At 49.9% G+C, this 24,225-nt stretch overlaps 1 protein-coding gene across 9 annotated transcripts in view; it reads right to left on the bottom strand.

Moving 5' to 3' along the window:
* Window positions 1–19,058: 19,058 nt before the first annotated feature.
* EPN2 (epsin 2) overlaps window positions 19,059–24,225 on the bottom strand; it is a 59,684-nt gene continuing 54,517 nt past the window's right edge. For 8 of the 9 annotated variants that reach the window (XM_008164755.4, XM_008164756.4, XM_042853070.2 and 5 more), the window contains one exon: window positions 19,059–23,154. In XM_008164755.4, the coding sequence (XP_008162977.1) occupies window positions 22,817–23,154 (338 nt within the window). In that variant the 3' untranslated portion in view covers window positions 19,059–22,816. The remainder of the gene's footprint in view (window positions 23,155–24,225) is intronic. The other variant, XR_010591215.1, reaches the window with a different exon arrangement.

Below are 24,225 nucleotides of genomic sequence, written 5' to 3'. Positions count from 1 at the left end.
TGGCGTTAAACGTGTGACTTAAAATGCCCAATGTCAGGCCACAAGAAGCGTTGAATACAGAATGTTAGCTCTGAGGCAACATTCTGGCGCCAGTGATTGTGTGGCTGCAGGCAGAGTGTGGCTGTGCGTGGACAGCGCACGCGTGTGCAGATAACGTCGCCGATACACGGCAATCTCACTGGGACAGCAGGTAGCCGTGTGAGTGACAGGCCGCAGCACAACGTCCCGCACACGGTGACATGTCAGATATAGAGCCTGGGGGCGGGACAGGGAAGGGAAAGAAACACAAAGCGAAAGGAAGGCCCTTTACCTGTCCAAGGTGCAGCTGTCACGTTGGACTCATTCGAACCCCACAGGTTGCTGAAGAAATCGCTCTTCGGCTCAGCCATCTCCCTAGGATTCAAGAACAAGCAGCCATAGATGAGTCCAGGAGCTGGGAGTCCCTCAGTAACACTACAGGCTGTGGTCTAACATAAGTGCCTGATCCTTACTCTTCATGCCACTTTCCCCAGAGGACGCCAGACGACTCGGCTAGGATCTATACACGCAGTGATAGTACCCGAGCCACGGTTGACAAGGTGATCGCACCATTCACGATGGCTTTGTCTACACTAGCACTTGTGTCGCTCACGGGTGTGGAAAAAACACACACCCCGACCGGCGTACGTTTCACCGACAAAAGCGCTGGTGCAGCCAGCCCTATGTCGGCGGGAGATAGACCTACTGCCGCTTGTTGGGGGTGGTTTAATTATGCCGGCGGGAGAGCCGGGCTACACGAGAGACCTTACTGTAGTGTAACCATAGCCTAATAGGCACTTACTTTGGAGTAACGTCACCATAGAAAAATCTAAGCACACTACAGCAAGCCACCTACATAGAAAACAGAGCCGGCTAATAATCCATTAGCTCTTTCATAGTTAACTGTCTCACTGCGCACCATTGAAACCTCTCTATGTGTGTGTGTTCTTTCTTACTCTGATCTATTGGTTTAAGGTACTTTGAGTCATCACATGAGCCCAGAAACATACTTAGTCATCTTTCCCAGCGTTTAAAGGCTATTCTTCGGTATAAAATATATTCTCAACTATAGGGAAGCTTACAAAAGATGGGGTGGAAGGCTACTCGCAAAGAACCAAAGCCACAGTGACCTTCTCATTTAGAACAGTGCTTTTGTCTGCAGATCGATTTGCGCTGAGCTATGCTTTCATTTAAACATATGTAAATCGCTAAAGAACGGACTGATCAGTCAGAAATGATTTGGCCTGGAATAGACACTGTGCTTCGCAGCGGTGAGTGCCTGGAGTATCTGCGGTGTGTGGCGTCGGTGATTTCAATGGAATAGCTGTTACGGTTGGCATGGGCGCTACGTGACGGTTAGCACCAGTGCTTAAATGAACTCTGCGTGGTGGGTAGCACTGGTGATGACCGCGGGGGATTACATGGGCTATACATCATAGTTAGTGTCGGCGTCTGCATGGGATGGCTGGCCTGGAGAGCATCAGGCACAGGACAAACTCAAAATGTTACAAACTGCACTCGCCTCCCACCCCGTTCCTAATCTACCCTCTCTAACGTGGGGCTGTTATCGGCCAGCAAGGCCTTGATTGTAAAGAAAAGAAAGCAATTAGCAATACCTGGGAAGCTGCTTGGTGCGTCCTCCGTTTATTCTCACCAGTGGCCACGGCTGCTGCTCCCCTCCCGATGCCTTGTGTGTCTTGCTGCCGAACAGAGCTGCTTTGCTAGCGCTCCACCAGCCAATAAAATAACAGCTCGGCCGGAGCGATGCTAACACAAACCTGCACAAAGCTCGGTTCCCACTAGTCCGGCAGTGGTTTGCCCCCAGGTAAAAACCTTTGGGCTTGAAACACCCACAGGCCGGGGGTGTTTTCATTAGAGAGCTTTAAAGCAACAGGAATAATTGCTGTACACGGGCGTCACCGGCAGATCGAGGTAGAGCCGTGGGATGCATCCACTTTCTAGCCCCCCAGGCTGCGCTCGGACCCAGTGCGATACAGCAGCTGGGATGGGGTGGAATACCGTCCGGTAACAGCCCCTTCTCCCCAAGGATGCGAACATGCTTTAAGGGACAGCCCCATCGCCGTGCACTGCGGGGAAGACGTGCAGGCCACCAGCACACCGCACAGCACCTGGGGTTTAAGAACAACGCATCCAAACAAGCTCCACCCAGCGCTGTGTGGCTCCCGACGCGCCCTGAAAGAACTCTCTGGAGCTGGCTCTGGGAGGACCCTTTGGTCCCAGGCCACGTGGCATCACAGGGTCTGTGAGGCCGGTCTCCACCCTCCAAGCGCGGCGAAGCAGCCCCCAATTCAAATCCCTGCTGTGCATGCCTGGGAGCAGAGACTTGACGCCAGGTGTTCCCTATCCCAGGGGAGGGCTGTGACCACCAGGCTGCTGGGTGTTTGGGGGGGAGGGGGGCCTCTCTTGTTGAAGCTGTTCCGCTTTGTATTAATCGCTCCTTGCGCTGGAACGAGAGCGGGTGAGTACAGGCCAGCGGTTTGGGTGCTCCCGCGGGAGAATCAGGTCATGTGCCTGCTCCATGGAATAGTTACGTATTTATAGCAAGTGGAACAGCTCAGATGGAGAGAAACCCACCCCAGGCTTACCCGGAGGTGCCAGCCCTTGCTTCTGCTCAGGTAGGCTTCAGTCTTGGCTCGCCCAGCTGAGTGGCCTAGCCCCTGGGCTATTGGTTTCCAGGCTACGCACACCAGCCAACCCCAGAAATCCTCACTCCGTGCAGAGCCCAACCTGGGAAACTTGCTCTGAGACCACCTGCTGGCTCGGGCCCTGCTGTGGAGACAGGGAGGGGACCACCAGCTCTGAGATGCCCAGCAGTGCGTAGGCATGAGCTAGAGCTCTGAGCGGCTTGTTAGTGGCAGGACGGCATCAGGACATCAAGCGGCTTTGCACGCTCCTGCCAGCAGAAACGGGCACCTAGGGGTCTCTTTAGGCACTTACAGGGCCAGGCAGCCGCTGAACGCTGCGTTTGAGAACATCGGTGGCCCCTAAATGGTGATTTAGGCGCCTGAAAAGGATCTAGCCCTAGGAGCCGTAACGCTGCAGCCTTTCTGGCCAATGCGGGCCTGTGGCTGGCGTGAGAAGAAGGCTGTTGTTGTGGTAGCCATCTTGAGAGGTGTATTTGTAAGCCCTCCATCTCTCCATCACCTGGGGGTGGACTCGCCCCCACAGGAGCTGATGCATGTGTCAGAATGGGCCCCAAGGAGCTGTAAGCAGAGGGTCCAATCTGGGGCCAGAACGTTAAGGTTGGTTGGGTGGCTTTAGCTGTACTTTGCCCTGCTTTCCAAGGGTTGTTTTTATAAGGGGAGCCTTGATTTTTAATTTCCTGTGTTTCTAACATGCTCGTTAACTACATGCTACATTTAAGGCCGTGTTTACAAGCTGAACGCTGCATTAACGTCAGCATACAGAGCTGCCCGTAAGCCGTTCCCGCAGCCTCTCGAACGCACAGATTGAGGGCAAGCGAGTTCCCTGGGGTCTTTGCAGTCCCAGCCTAACCCAGGTGCCCATTATAGCCCCTCAGCCTGGCTTGTGTGGCAGGAGGGAGTGGGTGGTAATTTTCATTGACGGAGTGTCGTTAGTCTCACACGTCGCTGCCCAGACTCTGCAAAGGCTCTGAGCTGTGTGGAGCCCTGGAGAGCGAGGCCGCAAGTGTCCACCCAGAAGACGGCCCAATTCCCGGGCTGGGTTTGCCAACTTTAGTGCGTAGCAGGGCCCGAGACCCGGTGCATTTTCAGGTTTCTCTTGGGACGTTGGGTTAGTGTCCAAAGCTCGGTTCTTGCTTGGGCAAAGTTCCCAGGGAAGTCAAAGGGGGTTTTGCCTGCACAAGGACGAATTGAAAACTGAGCAAGACTTTGTAGCAAGGGTTGGCCTAGCTCTTTGTACACCCCAGGGGCTCCTTGCACCCCCCCCCATGGGATCTCTGGGTGCCACCCTCCCTTCTCCCTCTATTTCAGGAACTCACTGCAACGCCTCCCCGCCTCCCTCATGCCAGTGGCTGTGTGTGGACCCCAGTTCCCTTACCCCCTATGGCTAGGGCTCCATATGACTCTCTCCTTCCCCCATACCAAGTTCCCCCTATTTCCCTGCACCAGGAGCCGTGTGTACCCCCCATAGCAGGGGCTCTTTGTTCACCCCCATACCAGGGTCCCCCAGTTGTCTCCCCTGCCAGAGGTTCTGGCTGCACCAATCCCCCAGTCCCCTCACCTCCATGCCAGGGGCTCTGCATGGTCGCCTGTCCCAAGGTCCCCAGTTTTCCCTTCATGGCAGGGGCTCTGTGTGTGCCCCCATTCCCCCCTGCTCTCCATATCAGGCTCCTCCATTCTCCCCACACACACACACACCACTGCCAGGAGCTGTCTGCTCAGTTGCTAGTCGAATTCAGGCTCCCTGAAGTGCAGTGTCCTACCCACTAGGTCACGCTGCCTCTATGATTAGCAGACCAGACCCTACAGTGAGACTGGCCAGTGCCATCATGGCAGCCCTGCGTACCGACCCAGGACCCACAAGCGCTGTGGTAACAAAGCTGGGTGCTGTGGGGTAGGCGTGTCGGGGGGAGGGATAGCTCAGTGGTTTAAGCATTGGCCTGCTCTAAACCCTGCGTTGTAAGTTCAATCCTTGAGCGGGCCACTTGGGGATCCAGGGAAAATCAGTACTTGGTCCTGCTCCTGAAGGCAGGGGGCTGGACTCCATGACCTTTCAAGGTCCCTTCCAGTTCTAGGAGATAGGATATCTCCATAAATTAAAAATAAAAGTGTTGCCACGGGCCACGTTCTCCTAGGATCATCCCCTCTCTTGGATTGCAGAACTGGGAAATCTGTGAGGGTGAGTCCGCCCGGCCTGCTGCTCAGTTTGATGGGCTCAGGATCAACCCAGAGGACCTGTTTTTTGTACCTCAGAGGTGGCAGCCCCAAGCTACAGTTGGTTACTGAGAGCTCCTGGAAACCAGGTCAGTAGCTGGCCAGGAGCCCAGCAACGCACCAGATCCGTGGCACTTTTATAACAGGTGGTTGCAAGGGGCTCTCGGCCCTTTCCAAACATTAATGGACTGTCCCGTCAGCTAGGTCAGGAGGAGCAGAACACAGCTGTCCTGGCTCCTGGGCCTACGCTCCAGCCAGCCAGGGTGCTGCAGGAAGTGACGTGGGTGGCTCAGGAGGGGACAGGCTTCCCTCGGAGACCCTCCCAAGCCATGGCGCTAGGGGGCATTGCACAGAAAGAGGAGCTCTCTTTCAGCCCCCCTACAATGTTCTGCCACTTCCCGGGATAAAACTGGATTCAGCAGCCTGTCCAGAGAACCCCTAACCTCTGCCTGGCTCTGTGTCCTTCTCCAGGCTGCTTCCCGGGAGATCCTAGAATCATAGAAGATCAGGGTTGGAAGGGACCTCAGGAGGTCATCTAGTCCAACCCCCTGCTCAAAGCAGGACCAATTCACAACTAAATCATCCCAGCCAGGGCTTTGTCAATCCTGACCTTACAAACCTCTAAAGAAGGAGATTCCACCACCTCCCCAGGTAACCCATTCCAGTGCTTCACCACCCTCCTAGTGAAAAAGTTTTTCCTAATATCCAACCTAAACCTCCCCCACTGCAACTTGAGACCATTACTCCTTGTTCTGTCATCTGGTACCACTGAGAACAATCTAGATCCATCCTCTTTGGAACCCCCTTTCAGGTAGTTGAAAGCTGCTATCAAATCCCCCCTCATTCTTCTCTTCTGCAGACTAAACAATCCCAGTTCCCTCAGCCTCTCCTCATAAGTCGTGTGCTCCAGCCCCCTAATCATTCTTGCTGCCCTCCGCTGGACTCTTTCCAATTTTTCCACATCGTTCTTGTAGTGTGGGGCCCAAAACTGGACACGGTACTCCAGATGAGGCCTCACCAATGTCGAATAGAGGGGAACGATCACGTCCCTCGATCTGCTGGCAATGCCCCTACTTATACAGCCCAAAATGCTGTTAGCCTTCTTGGCAACAAGGGCACACTGTTGATTCATATCCAGCGTCTCGTCCACTGTAACCCCGAGGTGCAGGCCCACAGGATCTCTATCTCTCTCTCTCCCCCCCCCCCCCGGAACTGGCATTTACTTGGCAGCTGATGAGCACTGTCGAGAACAGCGCCGACATCTCCGCGTCTCCCCCCAGCGCGCAGGGGCCTGGGCTTTGGTCCTGCAATCAGCCTCCTTTGCAAACCCTCAGTGACAACAACAGAGCTGAGTTTTTAATGACTGGCTTCCCGGAGAGACCGTGGTCAGGGTCCCTCCATTGCTGCTCTGAGGCCCTTGCAATGGACGGCTGGGGGAGTCCCCGGGGCTCCAGGGTACTTTCTCACGGTCCCCAGCACCATCTGTCTCGGGCAACCACCCACCGACAGCATCAGCTGGAAAACTTCATCGCCCAGGGACCCAGCAGCTGGTGTGGAGTGAGCCCTCCCCATCTAGCCCATGACAGAGGGACCAGGCAGTGGTGACTCCTGAGGGGAGCTGTTCATCTGCCTTGGTTATTTCTATTCGGCGGTAGCAAGGCCAATAGCGCACAGACTAGGGGCTGCTGATAAAGTGGATTCCCAGCCAGACCTGGCACAGGGGCACTTGCGAGCAGCTGCAGCTGGGTTTCACACTAGCCAGAGATCGGGGTGGGTTCAAGCTGGAAAGTATGGGCGCCACCGGTGAGTTTGGATTTCTAACCAAGCCAACTGCCAGGGCTGGTGGGCTCTGGGTCATTGGGAGAGGGCCTGGGGGAAGGGGCTAGAAACAGATTCCAAAAATGGAGCGAGGCAGAGCGGAGGGCAGATCTGTGGCCATCTTCCCATGCCACGGCCACGTCACAGCAGCGGCAGGCTCCAAGATACCAGGCCCCGAGCGCCTGAGCTGAAGGCGAATCGCCGTTAGCAGTACGGAGCCTGTGACACACAGCGGAGTAGCTCTGGTTCCATGCAGCAGGGGGCAGTGCTGCACCTACCCATTGCTAGATAATCAGATTCAGCAGCCCTCGAGGCTGTGGCTTTCCCTCCCCACCTCTCTTTCATCTGCCTGTGCGTCCCCTCTTCGTCAATCCAGCCCCTTCGGTCTTTGCGCGCTCTGCCCGCCCCGCCAGCACCCACGGCTGGCTGCGTTTGCCCCCCTCACTGCACCATCGGGGCTGGTACTGGGGCTGCGGTGCTGCCCCTGGTTGTGTTGTTCCCTTGCCGCATATGAAAAAGCTGCCTGCTAAAATTGTTCCAGACCATTCAATTATGCACAACCCTAGCAACCCCTGTTTCCATGGCGAGGAGAACATCATCAGAGGGGCTGCTCGTTGAGTTCAACCCTGGGCTCCATTCGGCTGACACCGAGCACCTGCTGCTCCGTGCCATGGGAGCCTGGGGATGAGGAGTGAGGGAGAAAGGCTCAGACCGCTAGGGAGAGCTGCAGCCTGGCCCGGGCGGCGGGATCTGCCTGCAGGAACAGGGGTGAGTGCAGGCCAGGAGCAGAGCAAGGACGGGGCTGGCCCTTAGAGGTGAACACATGGTCCCCGAACACACGCTACAGCCAGGGCTAAGACCCCAGCCCAGAGAGCGCTCCTGTCCTCCAGCCGGCACCGAGCCCCTGAGCTCTCCATAGCAACTAACCGCTTTAACCTGCTCTGCCTGCAGCCAGCCCCGGGGCTGAGCACGTGTGCGCGGCTGGTGCAGCCCGGCTCCCGGCAAAGCCTCCTTCAGCGAGCGCCACGGCCTCGTGTTCAGGGCCCTGCCTCTGCGGCCAAACTCAGGTCACGTTCTCAGGCCTGGGAGCAGCAAGGGGACAGAGCTGGACTTAGCCGTCCGTTTGTAAAGCCCCCGAGGGACGAGCCAAACCACGGAGGGCCCTGCTCGCGGCTGAGGAGACAGTGTCCCATCCAGACACCTTCGCGGTAACACGTGACAGGCTCGTGGGCAAGGCGGCTGCTTCTGAGTTAATCACTGGCTTGTGCTGCCTGGCCTAGCCCGGCCCCTCTCCTGCCCCCAAGCAGCCCCATGCCCCGAGAACTGAGGGGCACCCGGTAGAGCCACCAGCGCGTCAGCTGGAGGAGCCCTCTGGAGGGGCGGGAGGAAACGAGGGACACGCTGGGGCTCGCCAAAGCTGGGCAAAGAATTCAGAACCAAGCCGGCACTTGCTTTGAATCACAGCCCCGTTGAGTCCCAGCTATGTCTACAGCTGGCCTCAACCTACCTGCGCTACCTCTGCTCGGGCAAGCATGCTAAGAACAGGCGGTGACTTGGGAGAGCCGGTTGGCACTTGTACCCACCCCCAGACCCAGTGGGTACACTCACTTAGATTATGAAGCATTCAAAACTAACAGAGCTATTATTGGCCATAAAGTTATCTGACCTTTTGGGGAAAAAAATCCAGCCTTAGCATTTTAGGTCCTGCAGCAAACAGTTCCACAGATTAACTTTGTAACATTTCCTTTCATTTATATTTGCTTTAGCAGCTGTCGGGGGGGAGGGATAGCTCAGTGGTTTGAGCATTGGCCTCCTAAACCCAGGGTTGTGTGTTCAACCCTTACAGGGGCCATTTAGGGAACTTGGATAAAAATCTGTCTGGGGATTGGTCCCACTTTAAGCAGGGGGTTGGACTAGATGACCTCCTGATATTCTAATAAATGTGTGAACAGCTGTTCCAGTAACAGGGGACAGGTTAAAAAAACAGGAGGGCCTGATCTATGTTCATTGTAGTGGTGTAGCAGTTGTATAGTTTGGTTTTCACACCAACATGCTCCACACACAGGATGGGACAGACCATTTGGGATCTGAAGGAAACAACCCAAGCTGATCATTTTTTAAACGGAGGCCACATCTCAAGCAGCATAAAGTACATGTTCTTAAAGGGACACACTAAAAATGACATGGATGTGAACAGACTCAAAGGCCTGCTCCAATTCACCTGGCCTTTAACGAATGCTGGCTCACAGCCCTGCAGAGCACCAGGGGCAATGCTATGGTACCCAGAGCGCTCTGATGACGAGGCTGTAATCATCCCGCAGCCAGTAAGAAAACACGATTTAATGCCAGTTCATCGCGCCCCTTCTTGGTTCAGAGCCTTCACTGATTGCTGGAACAGGCTGACTTTCCAGAGCCTGCGCGGAACCAGCAGAGATGATGCATCAGGTTGTGAGAGGAGTCAATGGGTCACTGGCTTGTTGCCACATCATTCGGGGTGTTTGCACAACAGATTCTGCTGGTGGATTTCAGGCTCAGGTACTGGTTCAGAACCTGGCCAGTGGCCTGCTGCATAGATGAAGGCTTCCAGGTATTACAGGTGCAGAGCTCATGGGCCCGCTACCCGTGGGCATTTACAAGCAGGAGGTGGGAGGGTAACGGGATGACTGTGTGGCTCAGGCACTGGCCCAGCCGCCAGGAAACCTGCGTTCAATTTCCGGCTGTAAACCTGAGAGAGTCACTTCATCCCTGCACCCTGCACCTGTAAAGTAGGGGTGACTATGCTTCTTTCCTCTGTCTACTGCAAGCTCTTTGGGGCAGGGACTGTGTGTCACCATGTGTATGTACAGCGCCTAGCACAATGGGGCCGTGATCTCAGTTGGAGCCTCTAAGGGGTAAGTACTGCTCCCTTGTCCTCAGAGTGATTCATCCGAGGCTCTCCAGCCCTCTACAAACCTTCATTAGCTGAGTCCCAGCAGGCCCAGGGGCACCTGGAGTTCCCATTTTACAGAAGGATACACTGAGGTGCAGCGCAAATCAGTTCCACAGGCCAGAACAGAGCCCAGGAGTCTTTGTGCCACTGCCCATGCTCTAACCACTAGCCCTCTCCCTCCCCACTTCATTTCCGCAGGAGCATCGGCAATTTGCAGGTCGCCATGGCATCTTGGGAGGTGGTAGGAACCCCATCCGTGGGGTCTGTGCCATGGGAAAGTGGGTGGAAATCTCTCTCTGCACCATGAACGCTTGTTTCATCCAAAGCCGTGCTAGGCTCTTGACAGGAGATACAGCCACGGCCCCTACCCTCAAGAACTCCCAGTCGAGACCGCAGGCGCGACCCACCCAAGGGTCCTTTGCAGACCTGAGATCATGGCCCCGACGAGCAGACCCTTTGAACCAGCGAGAAATCCCACAGCTCAGGTTTGCCACAGTGTTTTTCAAGACAAAACAGGAATGTTCCTGTCATGGCTAGCGGGGATCCAACGGTTCAGTCTTCCATTTGCAATGTCTGGATTAGGGATTTTTTCTTTGCCCCCTTGTTCCTTCTTATCTTTTCCCACCTATTTTGCCCACTGGAAAAAGGATGGGCCATCAAAAATATCTCACCATGGAGAACGTCCCTCTTCACCCTTATTCACTGCTCCCCCTCCCCCGCTACAGGAAGGTTATGCAACTTTCTGATTGCAGAAAACTGAACACCCTTGCCCCACACCTGTCCCACCCCTTCTCTGAGGCCCCGCCCCCTCTCACTCCATCCCCCCTCCCGTGCTCGCTCCCCCGCACCCTTGCTCACTCACTCATTTTCACTGGGCTGGGGCAAGGGCTTGGGGTGCAGGAGGGGGTGAGGGCTCCAGCTGAGAGGTTTGGGGTGGGCTCTGGGCTGGGGCCAAGGGGTTTGGAGTGCAGGGCATGGGCTCCAGGAGGGAGTTTGGGTGTGGGAGGGGGCTCAGGGCTGGGGCAGGGGGTTGGGGTGCAGGAGGGGGTGAGGGCTCCAGCTGAGAGGTTTGGGGTGGGCTCCGGGCTGGGGCCAAGGGCTTTGGAGTGCAGGGCATGGGCTCCAGGAGGGAGTTTGGGTGTGGGAGGGGGCTCAGGGCTGGGGCAGGGGGTTGGGGCATGGGAGGGGGTGTGGGGTGCAGGCTCTAGGCAGCACGTTCTTCTGGCGGCTCCTAGAAGTGGCTGGCGTTCTCCTCGGGCTCATATTCAGCACTGCAGCCCGTGTCCTGGGCACCAGCTCCCCAGCTCCCCTTAGCCAGGAACCACAGCCAATGAGAGCTGGGGAGCCAGCACCCAGGGCAACACACGGAGCTCCCTGGCTGCCCCTGCCCCTTGGAGCCGGAAGGGACATGCCAGCTCCAGGGTCCCTTTTTGACCAGGCATTCCGGTAGAAAACAGCACGCCTGGCAATGCTACGTGCTGTGCATCTCTCTCTTTCCTTAGCCAGGGGGTGATTGGGGAGATACGTTCACCCCCCTCCAAGCCGCTGAGCCTGCTAATATAGGATCAGGTCCCACAGACATCTGGGCCATGCAGGACGCAGTCTAGGACCACATTCCTTCGTGGGTTACGCCACAGGCCACAGCAAGTAGTGCCAATTTGCACAGTTCTGCTGCCCGGAGCTCTTTAGAAGGGTTGCTTCTCCCGTCCGGATACCGTTCAATGGCCCTAAAACCACCACCTCGGCCCCTTGGCCTAGGATCAATGCGTTGTGAGCTGTCTTCTCTCCCCGCCTTCTCACACGCCCGTGAATCCTTCCTAGCTGCTAACTCAGAGGTGGACAAACTACGGCCCACAGGACGCTCCTGCCCGGCCCCTCCCCCAGTGTTCCCCCTCCCCTGCAGCCTCAGCGTGCCACGCTGCCGGTGCAAATGCTCTGGGCGGTCAGGCTGTGAGCTCCTGGGGCAGCACAGCTGCAGAGCCCAGCCTGACCCAGTCTCTGTGCTGCACGGTGGTGTGGCTGGCTCCAGCCGGGCAATGCAACTGTAGCGCCACCAGCCACCGGTGTTCCAGGCAGCAGTAATGGGGAAGGGAGTAGGTGGGGTTGGATAGCAGGCAGGGGAGTGCGGGGGAGAGGTGGGGGGGGATGGGGTCAGGGCGGTCAGAGGGCGGGGAACAGGGGGGTTGAATGGGTGCAGTGGTACCAGGAGGCAGGCAGGAAGGAGGGGGAGTGGGATGGGGCAGTCAGGGGCAGGGGTTCTGGGGCAGTCAGGGGCAGGGGTTCTGGGGGGCCATCAGGGAACAGGGGGGGTTGGAGGGGCAGGAGTCCCATGGGGGGCTGTCAGGGGGTGAGAAGCATGGGGGGGAAGGGGGAATAGAGAGCAGGGGCCAGGCCACCCCTGGCTGTTTGGGGAGAACCTAAGGCTTTGTATCAGAGGCCTGGGCTAAAGTAATGGTCAAAACTTGCTAAAATAAAAGGAAGTTAAATTGTGAGCAAGAGGCAGGCCCTGCTCACAGAATCTGGCAAGAATAGGACTGATTGTAGAAACACACATTCCTAAGTAGTGCTGGGCATAAGAATATATATGGAAACAAATTGCAGAAAAGTGGCACCAGAACAACCAGCACATCCCCCAAAGATAACAGGAACACACTGACCCATCCTAAAGGTAAGGTCAGGAGGACAGTGTGATAGATAGAAATGTTTTGATGGAACCATCATGTACACGGTAACGAGTGGTGGTTAGCTACGTCAGAGGGTGGCACCTAACTACGGCAGAGGGGTGATAAGTAATTTGTTGGTATCTGTGTATAAAGATGTATCTCAGAGGAAGTGTCTTTGTCCAGCCGAGGGGCAGTGGAAAGTCCCACCACTGACTGAGCTGCATCCATTGTCACAGGTATACACGTGTTCGTGTCCCTATAACCATTGAGCCGGGGCATGAGCTCCGTGCTTCGTTGGCAATAAACCTGACCAAGAGCCTTTGCACCTTAACGGGTCTTGTGGTCATTGGCAGTTCGCTCGAGATCTGCTGTGCCGGCCGTCTGCACAGAGCTGGGGCAGCACACAGGGAGGACAAACATCTGACGCCAGTTAGGAACTCACGCCAAGCGTTAATGCTCTCAAACTCTCCAAAGCCCTCGGGGCAGAAAACAAAGAGAAAGGAACTTAGACACACAAGCTCTAACTAAAGCCTCATCCGCAGAATCTGCCAAGGCTTCTTGCTGATTATTTTAAATAACTAACACGACTAAAATGAAATCAATCCTTTTGGCTAGAACTTCTCAAAAGGGCAAGTGAAGTGTTGCCTGGAGAGCGTAACAGTTAAATCCACCTTTCTAAGACAGATCTCGGCAGTAACTGTGTTCCGTCCCTACGTTATTTTCACATTTGATTTTCTTTTTAGGACGGTGGGTCTTCATGAAATGTGGAGCCCAGGTTCTGGAGAGGCTTCAGCTATACTCATTTACTCCACTAGGGGGAGAGCGTTGTCTCTGGAAAACAACACAGGACAGTTTTAGGGAAGGCCGTTCCAGATCTCAAGTCTTCAGAACAAAGTGGGCCACGCAGGTTAACACATACCAGAAACTACTTAATTTAGGCCAAGATTTCCAAACCTTGGGGCCCACCGTTAGGCTCTGTAATCTTTATTCTCCACCCCCAGGAATTAAGGCAATGCTATTTTCCCCATTTCACCGCTGGGGAACTGGAACACAAAGACTCAGCCCTGGTCTACACTGCAGAGTTAGGCCAACACAAGGCAGCTTCCATCGACCTCTCTCCGTAAGCGTCTACACTAAAATGTCACCTATGTAACTCGCCCACGACACCGACTTTACTCCACCTCCGCAGGAGGCGTAGAGTCAACGTCGACGCAGCTTGTTCAATGCAGTGTCCACGTAGACCAGTGATTCTCAACCTACCTACCATCGTGGGCCGCACATGCAGCTCTGTGTGTGTGTGGGGGGCCACATCCACATACTATCACATCATACATACTACCTATAGGGCCCTGAGGATGTCACATGGGCGGCAGCTGTGTGCTGATTGGGCCGCAGGTTGAGAACCGCTGCGTTGCTTACATTGACGGGCACTGCCTGTCAGAAGCCGTCCCACAATGCTCCACCCTGACAGTTCAAGCGTGCCTGGTGAGGACCCGCACCGCCCACACGAGGAGCGCAGTGTGGAGCTGCACAAGCAATGGAATTACTGCGGCGGCCGTACGTCAATGTAACTGAAGTCCACAATCTTGCAGCATAGACTTGCCCTTCGGTCCAGCTCCTCAAAGGATTGACTCCAGTGGAAGTGAGGAGGTTGAGCACCTTGGAGGGACTGTGCCTAAGTGGCTTGCCCAAGGTCACACAGGAAATCTGTGGGGGAGCAGGGAACTGAGCCCTGGGGTCCCAACTCCCAGGCCAGCGCTCTAACCACCGGGCCGCGTTTCCTCTCCTGGACCAGGGCTGGGTTCTGTTCCTAGCTCTGCCGCAGATCTCCTGTGTAGCCCAAGCTAGTCAGGCTGCTCTCTGCTTCAGTTTCCCCATCTGTAAAATAAGTTCTAGATTCTGGACTGAAGCAAAGGAAGGGCCCCCTCCTATGCTGCAAACACAACAGCCAGGGTGCCCAGTTCTGTCCCCGGACCTATTCAGGCACAGTTAATATCTCGAATCCGGACAGGACCCAGCCATGCTGCAAGCAGGAACCATAACCAAGGTATTGCCTAGTTATGGAGCGCTGCTGAGGTCCCATTTGCACTGCAAAATTTTACCTGTGCTCTAACTGGACCCGGGCTTGGCTGTTTCTGTAGTGTTGATGGGCACTGTCGCTAATCATATTATTCTGCACTAATCGAGAGTTCAAGACAGTCAACGCCTTGTAATATTGCTGTAGCATTATGTGCTTTATTCCATGTCTCAGCATTATCCACAGAGGAATGACAATTGGTGGTTCTAATCCATGGGTCCCAATCCGCTTTCCTTTTGAGTCAGTGCAGAGCCAATATCCAAGCACGGCACCAGGAGGCACTGTCTTGCTAGACCTACTGGATTTAGGTGAGATTTAAAAGCAAGGACCTCACACAAAAGTTAAAGTTCCCATAGCTTTATCCGTCAGCGCAGAGGTGCGAACACTGGTCACATTTCAGGCCGAGCTGGGCTGGGAGCTCGGCATGCTAATCCTGACTCTAGCACTGACTTGTTGTGGCCTTGAATAAATCAAGTTCTCTGCTGATTTTTCCATCTGAGAATGGGAAATCACTTCCCTCGTGCACTGAGAAATTATTGAATGTTTCCAGTGCTTTTAAAATGCATAATGCTAAAATAGCATCAAGTAATTATTTCCTGCCTACCTGGTTTTCCCCCGCAATTTCGTCTGTATACAGTACTATACTCCACTTCCTGTCCCAAACGTGCTGTGCATTGGTAAATAGCTGCGGCATTCTACTCTAGAGGTGGACGTTACCATCCTTAATTGCTTATAAAGTATATTAGACTAGTCCACTCAGATGTGCTATATAGAAGTGCAAAGCATTACATGGTTAGCCAAGATTTCAGTAATACATTTGGTTTACAAGTGAAGTGAACCTGGCTCATTCTCTTATGAGAGAGACGGTGGGTGAGGTACTAACTTTTATCGGACCAACTTCTGCTGGTGGAAAATACAAGCTTTTGAGGTACACAGAACTCTTCTTTAGTTCTGGGGAAGGAAGCAGCATGTCTGAGCTAAATACAAGTTGGCACAGACTATGAACATGAAGGGGTCACGCACGTGGGAGGCAGGCACTTAAAACGAAGTATGATCGAGTTTGTACCATCGCAGTTTCAGTACACACACCCAGTAATTGATGCACATCAGCCAGGAAAACTTTTTTCCTGCATCACTTAAAAGCTCAGAAGTTACTCCTCAAACATTCCCTTGAAACTGTGAGGCACAAGAAATCACAAATTGTTTTTTCATCAAATGAGATTTAAGGATTTATTTGGATAAAATATTACAGAAAAGTTATAATTTTGAAGAGGTGGTCACTTGTGCCATGAAAAATGGTCCATAACACACTGTTCTATTACAATTATACCAGTGGGAGAAAATCATGTCAATTACATCACTGCATATCTCTAGCAGTTCGTTTCTTCTAGCCTTCCTGGGCCCACCTCTGTTGAGGCTAGAAGATGCCCCATTCCAGTAGCCTCATCTCAGAACTGCTTCCACATTCCCACTCAGGTAACTTGAGAGCAAAAAGTTAAAGTTATATTGTTGCATCTTTGTGATTATAGTTGTTTTAAAAAAACATCCAGGGAATTGGAGATCTGCACAGCTTTTACATTCGCGTTATCGGAACCTGATTGCTGTGTACGTGTCATTTCCAATTCCCCTCGCCACTTACCATTTACCATTTTGACTTTTGCAGACAACTCAGCTGGATTGCATTGGTTGATTGCCAATCCCCTATTGATCCCAGACTGCTGCCTATTAACCAATGCAGTGGGTAATTGCCAGGGATTTTTAAAGCACCAAAGGGAATGGGGACAGGGTATTTAAATTCATTGAAACGCCACGTCCCCAGCAATTACAGTTTACAATCGATTGACAGTCGTGCATTACGAGCTGGGATCGTTACAACCATGTACAACATTGGCGGTGAGCTATTTATAATCCTTAGCTCTAAAATAAACTTCCTGTATTTATTAGATCAATAGTGTCTGAATTCAAAGATGTGACACTGAAGTATACCTGGAAGAAGGCTGGCAGCCTACTTCCGAATAAGAAGCTTTTAATCTCAGTGATGCATGTGAACTGGGTTCAATGGTCTCAATGTAGATTGCAATCTTCTGTGAAAGTCTTGCCAAAATACTAGCTCACACAGTCCTAAGGCATTTTCGGTTAGCTCAATGCATACGGACATAAGGATAGGATACCGAATGCAGCAATGCGTCAAATCCAATTTTAAAATCAACAGAACAATGATGCTAATGTCACTGTAAGGGAGGAAGATATTTTAAGCAAGAGAAGTGTTAATGAGGGGGGAGCTTTATGATAGCTCAGGGTGTGCCCACACAGCAAAGGGCTGGCCCGGGCCAGCCGACTCAGGGCTCGGGCTGCAGGGCGGTTTCATTGCTGTGTAGATTCCAGGCTCAGGGACCCTCCCATCCCGCAGGGTTCCGCACAGCCCCAGTCGGCTGGCACGGGCCATCTGCAGGTGTCTAGTTGCTGTGTAGACAGACCCTCAGCGCTTTGCTTCCATTGATAACATTTTTCATTGGCTTGGGCCTCCGAGGTGCTACAACAATACACATGATCACACACCCCCTTTTACAGAAGGAGAAATGGAAACAGTGGGCAAGCGCCTTGCCCGTGGTCTAAGAGCTGGAAACAGAACAAAACTGACCTTCGTTCCATTGCCTTAGCCATTCAATCATGCTGTCCCCAGCAGCCCCTTTGGCTTACAAAGGGCTGTGATGCTCAGTTGCTTTTTTTAAAATGCTCTAAGCCGTCATCAAATTTCCAGTTCAAGCCCGTCCTAAATAACTGGGACATCTCGCCTGTTGGAGGAAAGATTTAAACAATTTAAATAGACCCAATTCCTAGCTGATGTGCATCTAAAATGTATTCCCACAGTAGAGCACATGACAGAAGTATTAGGGGCTGGGATGGGCACCAAAGCAAAACAGCAAACAGTATTCACAAGAAGGGGAAAATGGCCAGAGGAAATATTATGAACACACAGAAGAATCACTGTCCCTAGGAGCAGAAGGTAAGTGACATGTGAGAACAAGCAGCACCAGAAGTGAAAGATATCTGGGCTGTAATCTTTGGTAGCAGATGGCTTGTTCATCGGTTCATTTCACATGCAGGGACTGAAGTCAAATGAATCAAAAAGGTAAGCAGAGGTGCCACAGGGGAATTGCAATGTCACTGTAGTGATGGATTTGTGGAATATTCACATCTACGGGCACAGGTGACAGCGGCTTTTAATGGCCTACCCGCTACAAATGTGAGACAAGATGTTACATAGAAAGCTGACATTTCTTCCTCCCCGCCCCCGCTCCTTCCTGACAAGAGAATTCCTGACACGACAGCAATTTTAACATTAGCTGATTGCTGCTGATCAGTCTGATCAGCAAACAGCGACTACAGGAAACGTGGAGGGTTTCCTGCCAAAGAGCTCTTGAAACGGCCTGGTAATGAAGTAGACTTCCATTTAGAACATCCCGCATTAGAAACTGAAATCACCAGCCAAATGGAGGCAGGCTCGGGGCTAACAGGTCTGCCAGGCCACTTCAATTAAGGTCATCAATGGGCAACGCCAACACTAAAGACAGGCTAAATACAAAGGACTGCAAACATGGGAAGCACAGGTTCACAAGGAATTGCAGAGCTTCCGACAGCCACCGATGGGAGTGCGCGCCTCATGCCCACCCTTAAATCTCCATGCATTTCTTGCACACTGCGGAGTCCAGTACAAAGTTCTCCTTTGCAGCCTTCAAGATGCTGCATAGACTCTTGCTGAACTTTCCGTCCCTTCTCTACACCCCTCTTGAGTTTGCATCTACCTTTGCTTCAACATACACCCTTATTACCCGACCTTCAGGCCTGCTTGATAATACTCCTTTTAATCGCACATCGTGTGTACAGTGCACGCACGGGGAGACTTGGGAAATTTTCTAGGCTATCAGTAAAGTCTCTGACAAATCCAGCAGTTTGCCTCTCTAACTTACTGGTGCCATATCAATCACACCAGTACTCCATCCAAGTCCCGCACCCATCCTCAGCCACAAGGATATGGTACTGGCCACTGAGAAAGGTGCATGTTGTCCCACAGTGGACAATTATGGACTAGCCTGCCCAATACGGGCAGTTTTTTCCTACTGCATGTTGGCTTGTGCCCCTGAAAGATCCCTGGCCCCAATTCTGTGAAAACAGATGGGCCTGAACAAGGCTTCACCAGACTTAACATTTCACCCTTGGTATATGAAGAACTATTTTCACGGCTCTTCTGATGTAACAGGTAAATATCCCTTTGAAAATGTTCTTTAAAAGATGGTGCAATTTAGAATAGCATTTTAGCCACATGGCTGGGGCCAGGCTACCAATATTTCTGTTTTACTGGATTGCCAAGGACTCCATTGAATCTGAACTAAAGGAGGCTGGTCTCTTTAAAAAATACCCATTTTCCCAGGGCTTGCTGCTTCTGACCACGAGAGAGACCAAAACCTGCAAGGGAAGCCAGACTCACAAATCTCAGAACTATTACTCTAAACCATTGTTCTATTTAGCTTGGGATCTGGATTTTTACCTTAGGCCTTTCAAGGTCAGCTCCAACCCATTGGCTTCCATGAATACTGGAGCACATCCTAAAATGTATCCCTTTTAAATAGGATGCGAATGCTACACTTGAGTAGAAAAGGAACGCAACTCTAGGATATAAGCAATACCATTTTAATTCTGACCAGTCACCTACAAACCCCTTGTCTTTCCACTGTTCTGATGGCATTATTAAATATCACATTTGTGTGACGTCGCTAGGGGGAAAAAATGACACGAAGATACAGAATATTATGATACAATAGTACAAATGATAAATTATATTTATACAGTAAATAAGGTCAATAGTCAGCACAAATTCATAAAAAGCAGCGTGCTCCCAGTATTATGAAAACAGTTTGGTAAATATTTCAATTGTAACACTTGTAAAGAAAGCGAGTTTGGTGAGATTCTGCTGTGAAAAATAAACCGTCTATTTCTCCACAATTTGTGCAATATTAATACGTACAGTACACATTAGAAACGGCAACAGTCAAGGGAAGATGGATAACAAAAGCGGTCTTAGCTATGGGACTTCAAAGAGACTAAACAGCACAATCTACTATGGTCTCCCTTCCCGGTCCCCTCAAGACATTTTAGTTTTTACATAGTATAAAACTGAATAAATAACTGAGCTTATTTTTGGGCTTAAAATTATACCAAGATGCTTTTACAAAATAATTAACACTACTTATCTTTGGTCAATTTGACCAGTAAGGCTATTTTGGGATACTAACATTTTAAATCAAAAGCACCGTATTATCTGGGAGAGAAGGGGGGGTGTGGAGAAATGAGAGTGTGAATGAGATCAGGTACACACGATGTGCTCCATGAAAGAAAGAAAGAAAGAAAGAAAGAAAGAAAATCAGTTTAACCACTATTCAGAATATGACCATGAAATGGATTTAACATTCTGGACACAACCGATGCTTTGATTGGCAAGGGCAGAAACAACCTTTCATTGTTGTTTATAGGCCACCGGTATGCATGAGATCTTTGCAGACACAGGTATGCCTGCTATCCAAGAAACAAAAAGGTATTTACCAAACCGGCTGCGTGTTCTCATTTTTATTTGATTTCGTATCTCAACACACACTTCAGGCTGGGGATCTTAAGGTCATTAGCTTCCTTGGCTGAGTGCTCTGTAGCACCATGAGACGCGCTTATCACTGCTCAGACACGGTGTGCCTTGTCATGGTTTCTTGTGCAATGTATGTAAAAAGTAGTATCGCTCTTACAAAAGTGGGCTGGTAAAATCTACAATTTGCCACTCAGGTGCTTCATTCAACCAGGGCATGTAAGTTCCCTACCAGGCCAATAGTAAATGTGTATCACTCCATGAGGATAGCTCATTAATCTGAGCTGCAGAGGGTTTTAAAAGAATTACAAGTATGACCAGCTCCATCCTGCCTCCAAATGAAGCCATCTAAAGTCTTTCAGAGGTTGCAGTCAGAACCTGTTGGCTGAATGGATAATGACCTCATTTACATTTTGCGCATACAAGCAACTGACTGACTAAAGTCTGGGAAAATATCAAATGAACTAACTCCATAGTTGAGAAAATTAAACTGAAAACAACATGGAGTGGAGTGATCTTGCCACAGACCAACTGGAAATTCTTTTTTTTATTTGCTTATATCACAACCCGTAAAAGTGCCTACTGCTAGCAATAATTATGCTCTTCCTGGCCTATATTGATTAATAACGTCCAAAAAGTCTTTTCTTCCTTATTTTGAAAGACAACATGAATGATTTGGTTTTTGAAGACTTTCCGGGCGTGGACAGTCATTTTTCCTCCTATATAAAATATGAGCAGGTTAATATTCTGAATCCTACTTGTAAACCCAATAGCAACAAGAGGACAGAACAATCTGCATAGAAACACCCATGCATTTAGCTTTCCATACACTGAGGAGATCTACTCCATCTAAAATGTGTGACTGTACCCTAGTTAGGATGGTTTTTCAGCCAGTTTTACTCTGGCAAAAGCATACAAATCCAGGTCCTCTCACACCAATCCATCCTTCCTTTTTATGGCACACTAATGGGGGCTGTTACAATCCACAGTATCATTACACCAGAATGTCATTAATTTGTTTCCGCTTTTTCGTAATCCAGGGAAAGGCCACCAAAAAGTACATCAGTTCATATGCAGAGATGCCCCAATTGAAGAAGTTACAAGCTCTAGGACATTCCCCTAAATGTGTCCGGTGTATGTCTGCATACCATGTGAAAGCAGAGCTTTTAAAATGTTGCCATCTTCGAGAAGGTCAGGTTTATACCAGTAACACTGACTGAAACCTGTGCACGGTTTAGAGCTGATGAATCCATGCGAGTTAAAACTGTATAGTTCAGTTTAAATTAACAGTTGTAAATGGAACCAGTCATTGACATGGAGTGCACCTTTAATTTAAAATCAGATTAATGAACCACTTTCATAGATTTAAAATTTTTAAAGTTTCAAGAAGTCACTATTACAAAAGAAAAACAGCCTCATGATTTTCTTAAAGAGGGCAGCAGTTTGTCCATTTTGGTAATCATCAGACAATGGGGAGGGAATTAAAGAAAAGGCAGCATTAGTGTTTTCTAAATGTAGTCTTAAGTAATATGTTCAAATTCATTTCCTCTAAAAAGTAATTAGTCATGAGAATTTGTTTCAAATTTCATTACAAAGTCTTAATTCAAAAATAAAATATTTTAGTGTTAAACTTCCCTTTTAAATTTTCTTTACAGAAACAAAGAGCTAAAACCATAAATAAAAGGAGGGCATTCAACCATAAAAATGACATTGGCCAATATCTTAATTTTTCAGCCTGACCTGATAAAAGTCTATCAAAACTAGACAGTTAAATAAGAACCACATTATAAAAATTAGCAAAAAACAAAAAAAAGGACTATTAGGTTATTCTGCAAACTCAAACATGAAACTGTACTAAAAACAAAATATGTGCAAAAGTGTACAAGAGTAAATGCATATAGCAAGGTTAAGCCTGAATTAGTTTTAAAGCTTGCCCTGGTGAAACTGAATTCAAAGTTGTCCCACTGTATTTTGTTTTCCTTTCATCTTACATTGTAAGTCAAATAAAAATAAAATACACACAATCACTTCCAAACGGAGTCACTACTGGACAAGCACAGAGCAGAACACTCATTGAGCACGAGTGCAGCATGCCACTCACAGGAAGTTCCTTTATAGTCCTTAGATAGTAGTGTACAAATTCAACACTGCATACAACAGCACACGTTATACTTGACAACTTGAGAATTTTCTTCAACTTTTTTTTCCTTTTGAGACAAGCTTGCTTTCTCAGTCAAACCGCCGATAAAGCGGTGAGATTTTGTGTTGCAATGCTTAATGCGTAAAACCAGCCTTCTGCGCTCTCTTCTAAGAATAAGGACTATGGGTGAACCAACAGTCTAGAACTGTATGTAGTTATGTGCAAAACCATTCACTAGCACGCCGAGTCTCAGGTCTATCATACGAACAGGGGAAATGATAGCTGTAGAGAACAGTAATTTTAGGATCCAGCACATCATCTGACACCTACAAAATAGCGAACGGAGTTTAAAATGGCAGGTTCTCCCTAGAAAGTGTATTGAAATGGTTAACAAAGTAACAAAATGGACATAATCTAACTTTGGCGAAAAGTCTGACATTTCATGTAATGCTCAACAAGCCAAAGTAAGGTACCGTCTGTAGCAAAGACTCGATTTAGATTAACTGGTAAGTATAGACAACTCTTCAAAGTTCGTAACTGTAAACTGCAAATCTACTTCCAAGTCGCTTACACGTCATTCAGTCCAAGCAGATCCTGTTCGTTTTTCCCCAAAGACTTCAGCTTGGAAACATGAAAAGGAAGTTCCTTTGATTGGGTCTTTATAGGAGGAAAGGGTTAGTTGTATTTGTGGGCTGGGATGCCGATGGAGGAATTCCCGTACTGTGAAGAGGCTGGGTCATTGATCCTGCAATGCTCATGTTCATCCCCTGGCCCATTCGAGTGATAGATGCCATGGTGCCCATAGCTGGTAACGGCGCCATTCCCACAGCCACTGGTGCCATGGAAGACAGAGGTATTGGCTCCATGCTCATTGCTGGCACAGCATTAAAAGAAGGACTTGTGCCCATCACGGGACTTGCTCTCATCTGATTTAGTGTGAGGGGCTGGGGCTGATTCACTTGGAAGGGGTTGATTGGAGTTGGTGCTGTAGCTGTCCCTAATTTGAAAAGAGAAAAAAAGAATGAAGCTCCAAAGAGGTCAAGGTTTTGCAGGCATGCCATGTACATATACAGATAAGGCAGAGTTACACAATACTTTCCTCTCCCTCCCACCCCACACAAAAAAAAATAACCCCAAAAGAACAAACGCCACTTCTAATGAAAATCTCTTTTACACTACCCTTGACATATACTGGGCCACATGTGTCTCTCAGTGGCACAAATTCCATTTACTTCGGTGGCTATCTAATGATCATTTGTCCCACTAGATCTGTATGAATGCCAGCAGAATACCACAACACCGATGGGTAGTTTTCCATTTTCTGTGAGACGAGCTGTACAAACAGAGTCTGAATTCAATCAATCAGGAGCGTGCCTGAACAGGACATTCGGAGGCTATACTGCAACAGATAATTGCAGGTTATTTTTATTCGATTATTGCACTTCGGCTACTGTAAATTTGTTCTCCCTCCCTCTGCTCCCAAGATTTCAGCCATTTCACTCCAGTTTAGAAGCTGTTCAGGTATTTGGCTCCGAGATCTGTCAGGAATTCATAATGTAAACAAGCCAGTTCCGAATTACAGTAAAGCTGGGAAAAGCAAAGAACTTTCCCAACATTCAAAGGCTTTGATCCACTGCCAACAATACACATTCTTTACATAGATGTTTAGACTTATTTGGATGGCTCAGTGACCCCTCGTAAACTTGACAGATATGGAGACTTCCTGTTGCGGAATAGTGCTAAGCTGCTCAGAAACATTGTTCATTCTGTTTTCCCCAATATTTTAAGGAATTTCATAAACAAATATTTTTTAAAAAATATTTTAAGACAAATTACCACCATTTTAAATAATCTTAACACACACCGGGTTACCATGTATAGAAATTTCAGTGCACATAAAGATTCTCGTGTGTTTTTTTCTATTTGTTTACCGTGGCACCACCACTTAGTCTTTACCATAAATAAATAGTCATAAATGCTACTACCGTACAGGCCTTTTTGCAGGAGAGCTACAATAGCAGATTAGTTTCCAAGTACCCCAAGGGTTTCTTTTTGATCAGATGAGGTT

This window comes from Chrysemys picta, chromosome 10 (assembly GCF_011386835.1).
Source record: "Chrysemys picta bellii isolate R12L10 chromosome 10, ASM1138683v2, whole genome shotgun sequence".
NCBI lineage: Eukaryota > Metazoa > Chordata > Testudines > Emydidae > Chrysemys > Chrysemys picta.
This window is presented reverse-complemented; position numbering and strand designations above follow the sequence as displayed.